The following is a 7,976-nucleotide window of genomic DNA, read 5'->3' as shown; positions in this document are numbered from 1 at the left end:
TGGAGTACTTCGAAAATGGGGATACACACGAAGCGGCGCTTTCAGTACAAGACACCATATCACTAAAATTCCGTGATATCTTCGTGCAAATAGGCATCGAAATCTCGATGGATCACAAACCTTCCCATAGAGAAATGACGTCTGTTTTAATTTCGGATTTATTCGGCCACGTTATTAACGAAATCGATATAACTAAAGCCTTCGAAAGTCTCCTGGTTAACTTGCCCGATCTAATACTAGATATTCCGGATGCTCCTACCATTGTCGGTAATTTCATTGCGCGTGCTATTGCCGACGACTGCATTCCTCCTAAATTCCTCATCACTGCGAAGGTAAAATCGGGGGAGAAAAATTTCCAAGAAGCTGTAAGTCGAGCGGATACTTTGCTATCTATGAAACATGGCCTGGTTCGTTTACATAACGTTTGGGGTGTGGGCGGTGCTTTACGACCAGTCAAGTACTTGACTCGTCAGATGACCCTGCTCTTGCAAGAGTTTGTTTCCTCTGGCGATATTGAAGAAGCAAGCCGTTGCTTACACTCCCTAGAAGTGCCACACTTTCATCACGAACTCGTGTATGAAGCGATTGTGATGGCTTTAGAAGCAAATAGTGCAGTTAAAGAAGAAGCTCTTTGCAAATTGTTAAAGTCATTTGATGCTGCCGTTTTACTAACGCAGGATCAAATGGAAAGAGGTTTCCTCCGCGTCTACGAGGATCTACCCGATATATCCATGGATGTGCCATTGGCATATATAATTTTGGATCGATTCGTTGATCGTTGTTCAAAACAAGGCTTTTTATCCGAAGTGGTAATTTCCAAACTTCCTTCTAGAGGCCGTAAACGCTATGTATCCGAAGGTGATCAACAATTTTTGAAAACATACAAAATTTCATAAAATGCTTGCTTTTTATCTAGGGTTAAAAACGTTAATTTGCATTTAATTTCACTTACTATTCACACTGTGTGTTGAATCGTAGTATGTTATTTTCTTTTGTAATGTTCTATACAAATAAAATTTATCAAAGTTAAATTTTTTTCAATGAACTGGTACATATAATATTTGCATGTATGTGTAGAATGCGCATGCGCTCTGATGAAAACTTTCCCTAGGAGGAATCCAATTTTTTTAACCACATGAATTTTACTGTGGTTCTTACTAACGGGCGATCAAAAATGAGTTGCTGTCGAGTCGCCTTTGGAAGTTCAAGTTAAGTACGATTTCCCATGTAAACAAAAATTCCAAAGGCGACTCGACAGCAACTCATTTTTGATCGCATTGTATACAGCGTGGCAAGTTGACGGCGGAACATTTGGAAATAACATGCGAAAATACATTTTGGCAATTCCTGCTCCCCATTTCATCCTACAGGAAAAATAAAAACAAAAAATAAGGTCTTGCGAATAAATTTTAGGTTTTGAAAAACGGAAAATTATAAGTAATAGTATGAACAAATGCAGTATTTTTTTTCTCTTAAAAAAAACGTATTTAGACTTTTGTTCTAAAATAATTAGGGGAGCTAGTATTGACTATAAAGAAATTACCATTGAAATCCCTATGCTGCGTCGCGCTAGGCACCACCCGGTATACATATCCAAAATTTGAGCAAGATTCGTCGAGCTGTTACCTTGGAAAATTGCCAACGTATGCACGTACGCACATACATAATACACAGACGGAAAAAAATTTATTCTTTAAAAGTTGCTTAAAATGATGTAAAACGTCGACATTTGGTGAAATTTTATCATGTCCAAAAAACGATCATCGCAATAGCCACCTAGCTCGCGCTAGGAAGCTAATAATTAATAATTGTAAACAATCATAACAAACTTTACAAACGGTTCTTTTCAGAACCACAGGATGTTTTCAAATGAAATTCGTGATGTCACTAAAGATTCATTGTTCTACATTTAATAGATTTAAAAAAACCCTTTTATTTTCAAAACGCGATAACTCGGAAACGATTGAATTTGGGTACATAATTATGCTTCTTACAAATTTTGCTTAAAATCGGGAGAAAAATTAAAATATCGTTATATAGGGTATACGGTGTTCCATTTAAAAAATGCAATTTTGGTGTGCCACGCCTTTATGAGTATCTTAGATATAAAAGAAAGATCTGAAAAGCAGAACGCGTATTATATGGCTAAAGCTATGCCCATATTGAATTTCATGCAATTTAGTTCATAACTAACGGAGATGTCAAAGCGATTGGACATTTCTAAACAAAGTTGTCTTTCACACGGACAGACAGACAAAGGAACAGACGGACAGACCAACAGACAGCAATACAACATATATTATAAACGATCTCTAGGATAGTTAATAAACGGCAGAAGTGTAAAATTATGGAACATGTAAAAACGGTTTGTTGGTTTTTTTACAATAACTTTTTTAGCAATAAACGCAGAAAAAATTCCTTCTACCATAACGAGCCAAATAACGAAAAAAGTAAAACAATAGCTAACTAGTAGCGTCTCAACGAACGAGCGGACGGACGGGCAAATAGCGCATTTTTTTTATTGTGGAAATGCGCTAAAAACTTGGCCTACTCACGTTGTATAAATTGTGTATCGGTTGACGGCACCGTGCGTGAACTGAATTCTAAAAGCGCCAGCAAATTAGACACCGCAAGTTTGACAAAACACCTTTTATACACAAGATTTTATCTATTTATTTCTATTGTAATCGTTGAAACCTTTTGTAAAGAGCGATATTGACGATTGTTTTTTATTTAAATTCGTCAGTATTAAGTGAAACTGTGATAAAAGCGCATTTAGTTACTGCATATAATGTTATAAGAACCGTAATGGGAAATTCCGGCCTAAAACAACATTTGGAAACTTCAAAGAAAACGGGAGTATTAAAGATATCGCAACAGAAATTAAATGAATTTCCTCCAGGTATTTTACAACTTGACGGAAATTTAAGAACTTTAGATATATCGGATAATAAGTTTATAACATTACCGAACGAAATAAGCAGGTTCATTCATTTGAAGCAATTAAATCTCAATAAAAACAAACTTACGAAGTTACCTGACTGCATTGGCGCACTAACAAAATTGGAATTATTTAACGGATCGCATAACAATTTAATTTCGTTACCACGTACCATATCTAACTTGATTCATTTGAAACAAGTTTATTTATCCGATAATCACTTTAAGGAATTTCCACTAGTTTTTACTGGGCTTAAACATCTAGACGTATTAGATCTCTCCAGAAATGAAATAAACTGCATCCCACCAGAAATATCGGGCCTGTATGCGATCGAGCTCATTTTAAATCAAAACCAAATATCTGAAATTACCTATCATGTGGCCACATGTCCAAGATTAAAAACACTTCGACTGGAAGAGAATTGTTTGCAGCTATCAGCCATACATCCCGCAGTTTTAGGCGAATCGAAAATATCCAACTTGGCGTTGGATGGAAATTTGTTCGAGGTAAAAGAGCTTTCGGAGGTGGACGGTTACGATTTATATATGGAAAGGTTTACAGCTGTTAAAAAAAAGATGTTTTAATACGAGTTGTATTCGTCTATACTTCACTGTTTACACAGACTACGTAAATACTACTATTACGCAAATATCTCCAATTTGGTGCTTCTATGTCAATTTTCATAATATCTGTGGCTTAAACGCATATGTTGTACATAAACTGTCTACAAATTACTCAAGGTTCGTGTTAATGGAAGTAGCGTTAGAGAATGTTAAGAACCAACTTTCTAAATTTGAAATTGGTAACACCAACTTATTATTGTAATATATGAATTTTCTTGTATAAAAAATTGCTGTATACTTTTGGTATTCTATACATCTAAATACATATCTTCATGTTACCTTCTTGTTTCAATTCCGTACAGGGTCGACAATAAAAACAGAATGTCAAATCTAGTTGGAATAGTATTTATTAAGAGCACACATTTTTTCAGCTTTTACATGATTGTGATGGTCCAATTTTCATCTTTTCACAAAAACTTCAAATTGACTGTACCCATGAATGTTTCATGTTAGCTGCTTTTAATGTTTGTATTCAATGTCCATTAAAAAACAATAAAAAGACAATCACTTTCATAAAAAAATATGTTTATATATTATTGATGTTGTAAGATTAAGCAATTCTAGTCTATATTAAGCACTGTACTTATATTTATGAATAAATGTGGTATTCTATTTTAAATATTGTTGGATTTTTTAACTTTTTCAAGTATTAAGCCAAAACTTTCCGCAATGGACTGGCATAATTCCAAATGTTCTTCATTCTTTCGACACGAAGCAGTCAACAAGTTCACGCCTTTTTCCAAATCATTAGAATGCGGAACATCAATAACGTCTGCTCCTCGATTATAAAAATCAAACAGGTTGGTGGTATGCTGTTGTAAATTACAGGCACTTGCACGATCCAGTTTTAGCTTTGGATCTTCACTGGGAGGGTCAACGCGAAACTTGGGCTGCGTTATTTCATTCATAATTTCAAAACATTCTTTCACCATTGCAAACTGTTCCAACTTTTCTTTGTTGGCGAGAAACCTTTCCTGTTTATGATAAATTTGTTCTAACTTTAGCAATTTCGATAACGTTTCGTATATGCTGTTTTCTTCGTTCATTTTATTTTTACCTACAACACAAATCATTAATTTCCCCTGGTAATGCAACTTGTCTTGAATGTAACATGTGTATTTTCAATTTCATTTTCAAGTGGTTGCTATGCAAAACTTCCATGACCAACCCGCATTGGAACCAGAGTAGAGGAGCCCACGATGCTAAATAGGGATTTACTCGAGTGTCATAGGGACCTATTGAACTTTTAAATCATATGGTAGAAAGAAAAAAATGATATGATGTACATCCCTCCACCGGTGGGGGACGCGGCTACACTTTTTTTAATAATATACACAAAAAATAGTTACATGAAAATACTCGACCGCGTCAGATATTGATAGTATATCTGCCCCACGTGTCTCTGATATTGGAGGTATGTTAACCTGCCGGTTTGCATGGGTGGGGCAGACTGTACAAAAGGGTAGAAAACGGGATTTATTCAAGCGCGTCAGATATTTAGAGCGTTTTACGTATAATTTATGACACGGCGGTCTATGATCTCAATATCTCAGTCAACTGACATACTTCCAACTGCTGAACGCACTGAAGGATGTGTTCCACTTTGGAGTGTAGAAATCGGCAAATTATATTTTTAGTAATAATTGTTATTGCCCAACAGTTCACAAAACTAACGTTTTTTTTGCGAGTTTGTGACCTTCCCACTTTCTCATGTCACGCTCAAATCGTCAGATTATTGAAATGCACACTTTTCAACACGTAGTGAACCCACCTTACTTTAATCTTATCGAGGTAAATAAACATTAAGAAAAAGTTTGTACTCCACGAAACTATTGGAGTAAAGTATAGTTTGCTGATATTACATTTTTTATTAATTTAAAAATTTCATTTAACCTCATCAGTCAATAGTAGTCTAATCTAAACCATCATTGGTAGTTATAAGCACTCAAAGGCACTAGTCAGCAATTCCTGAATTCCAATTTTCGGCTGTTTTTCAAAAAAGGATATTTATTTATTTAGTTTGCCTTTATACTCGTACTTGAGTGGGCGGGGTTTCAGCCAAGGCTGCTGTCCCAACCCAACCCACGACACATTTACAAATATCCATGCTCGAACCCGGATGCGACCCAAGGACCCTTAGCGCCGCAATCTTGCGAGTTTTTCATCGGCTAAAAATAGTGTTTTTAAAGTTTTTTCAAATTTCTCTAAAAAAAATTTTAATTCATTATCTTCATGTTCTAATTTCGCCAAAAACACAATTTCGCAAAATCTTTTGCATAAGTAGCGTTGAGTACAATGTGTACTAAACTGCATTCTTTGTTGATCACATACTAAACTCAAGAAACCATACATGTACTATGGTTCATCCTGGTCATTATTATAAACTTCATTTCTTTTTAGCAATGGAATATTCATTCAAGTGCATTTTATTATTATGTCTAAAGTGGGAAGTCATTATAACTTACCAGCAGTGATTAGCAGTTGTTCGCTATCACTGACAGTAGCAGACAATTGAGAGTAGTGGCATGCATTACGATTTGATGTACCTATATAACTTAGTAACTTTTATGTAAAATTGATAGATGCCCCATATGTAAACTTTTACCTAATCTAAGTAATTCCCTAAGGTTTATTTTATTTTTCTTTGTCCTTGCTACGTGATTAAAAATTGTACTTGTGTATTTGTATTTTTCGTAGAGGATCTGTACTTACATTTATTTGAGTTATTGAATTATTGTTTTTTATAATTTTTAAATTATTATTTTTGTACAGTTCTTGCCATTTTGAGTTATTATATATCTAAACTACCATTTATTAGCTCAACTTGTAATCTTAATTTAAAATTTAGTTTAAAATGCAGTTATTTTTATTTTTTGTAGTACTTTGAAACTGTACACCGAAATATGTTTGTGCTTTTGGGGTTATTCCCGTATTACATCATTAATTAAATTAAATATTTCATTAAAATCAACGCCACTAATTACCAGTTTTTTTCATTTTCAATTCAGCTAAACATTTTGGGGGTCGCTGCTTCCAAATTTCTTTAAAAAACAAAGTAACCTCCATATAAAAAATTGTCACTCCATAAACCAATTCATCAACAAATTACCATTATAGCATACATCACAATATAATAAGAGAGGGTACATTTTCTTTCCCCTAGTGGATAACAATCAAGTATAAACTTTCAATTCAAATGGTTTTATTAAGCAGATTGGTACAAGAAATTAAAGCTTAGAATACTCATCTGCATCAAGCATTGAATTTTTCATACTTTCATACACATTTAACATGGGCAAAACTAACGCTATGTATCCTTTATCAACAGGATTTGTAACTAACAAATTTGGATTAGAAATTAAATTTTCATTAATTTCCAATAGCTTTCCTTGAACACAACTATAAACCGGATAGACATCGCCATCCTCACATTCGATGTAACATAAAATGGAATTCTCCATTAATTTTTGCGCACCCCGTTTCCCTTTTCCCGAGGTGGAATTTAATAAGCGGTTTATTTTCTCGTCAATTGTACAATTGATTTTGGCAACCTTTTTGTTATTTTTCATGACAGGGTGGTTTTCTGCCAGGGAAATCATGCAAATACGATTTGTATGGAAACTAACTCTTTGATCTAAATTTTGTTCTTTTGTACTAAATTTGATACAATATTTGTGCTTGTAATACCTATCACTTACTGGCAAAAATGCATTTACAGAATTTAAGTCAATAGAATCGATTATGTCAGGTTGAATCATCTTACTTTAAAAATTTAATTTGTTTCTTGCAATTCTTTCTTTTGATTTTTCAATGTTTCTTTGTCGACGTTGTATTCTTTCAGCCTTGAGACATTTCAGCATCAAGTCGTAGTACGTATTGCAAGCTCCAAAGAATTTCTTAAATCGATTCTGTAATCAAAGAAAATGAAATTAAGAGACTTAAAGACAATACAACCTCAATACATTTTCTCGGCATAATTTCAATTGTAAGATTAACTCATTACATTCTGGAGTGTGCAAATGTGGTGATAAATCTGGATGCATCATTAATTGATTAATTAAATTGGGTTTTACCTTAAACAAAAAATGCTATGGAAACGTAAACTCAACAATGCAACGATAATTTCAAAAAACAAAATTATATTTATTATAAAATTCAAAGTTCAGAAATATGAGGTTATGGAGTAACTATGGAATGGATGGAAGTGACTGCTGCACCGAGCTTCGAATTCGCCAACACATAATATGAATGTACAGGGGATGTAAGTAAAAAAGCGTACCTATTTATCACAAAGACTTTAACAATAAAAAATTTTTATTCAATGGCGCGGTTTAGTAGTGACAAGTTTCTTATTTATCACTTACGTACGTTATTTTCTTACCAATTGATATTCCAAATTTATATTCCATGTA

General features: G+C 33.9%; 3 protein-coding genes across 5 annotated transcripts in view; 2 read left to right on the top strand and 1 right to left on the bottom strand.

Annotated features, from left to right (window-relative positions):
• Positions 1–1,031, top strand: part of LOC116162846 (programmed cell death protein 4) — a 14,995-nt gene extending 13,964 nt beyond the window's left edge. Inside the window, exon 3 of the mRNA XM_031476573.1 lies at positions 16–1,031. Within this exon, the coding sequence (XP_031332433.1) occupies positions 16–896 (881 nt within the window). The 3' untranslated portion in view covers positions 897–1,031. The remainder of the gene's footprint in view (positions 1–15) is intronic.
• A 1,576-nt stretch (positions 1,032–2,607) lies between these two features.
• On the top strand, positions 2,608–3,842 carry LOC116163729 (leucine-rich repeat-containing protein 57-like). The gene has a single exon (XM_031477819.1). The coding sequence runs from the start codon at positions 2,809–2,811 to the stop codon at positions 3,523–3,525; it is 717 nt and encodes a 238-aa protein (XP_031333679.1). The 5' UTR covers positions 2,608–2,808; the 3' UTR covers positions 3,526–3,842.
• A 118-nt stretch (positions 3,843–3,960) lies between these two features.
• Positions 3,961–7,768, bottom strand: LOC116163730 (protein Abitram-like). 3 transcript variants are annotated; one of them, XR_004143795.1, is made up of 3 exons: positions 7,519–7,768; positions 4,676–7,472; positions 3,961–4,621 (listed from the first exon to the last, which is right to left on the bottom strand). XR_004143795.1 is itself a non-coding variant. In XM_031477821.1 (2 exons), exon 2 carries the CDS (start codon positions 7,320–7,322, stop codon positions 6,792–6,794), a length of 531 nt encoding a protein of 176 aa, XP_031333681.1. In that variant the 5' UTR covers positions 7,323–7,472; positions 7,638–7,768; the 3' UTR covers positions 4,674–6,791. The 3 variants fall into 3 exon arrangements, 1 of the variants encoding a protein (XP_031333681.1); XR_004143794.1 differs by having other exon boundaries at positions 7,638–7,768; XM_031477821.1 differs by lacking the exon at positions 3,961–4,621 and having other exon boundaries at positions 4,674–7,472; positions 7,638–7,768.
• Between the last annotated feature and the right edge of the window lie 208 nt (positions 7,769–7,976).

Source organism: Photinus pyralis, unplaced genomic scaffold, assembly GCF_008802855.1.
Source record: "Photinus pyralis isolate 1611_PpyrPB1 unplaced genomic scaffold, Ppyr1.3 Ppyr1.4_LG2, whole genome shotgun sequence".
Classification (NCBI taxonomy): domain Eukaryota; kingdom Metazoa; phylum Arthropoda; class Insecta; order Coleoptera; family Lampyridae; genus Photinus; species Photinus pyralis.
The sequence above is the reverse complement of the archived record's forward strand: the minus strand, read 5'-3'. Positions and strand labels throughout refer to the sequence as shown.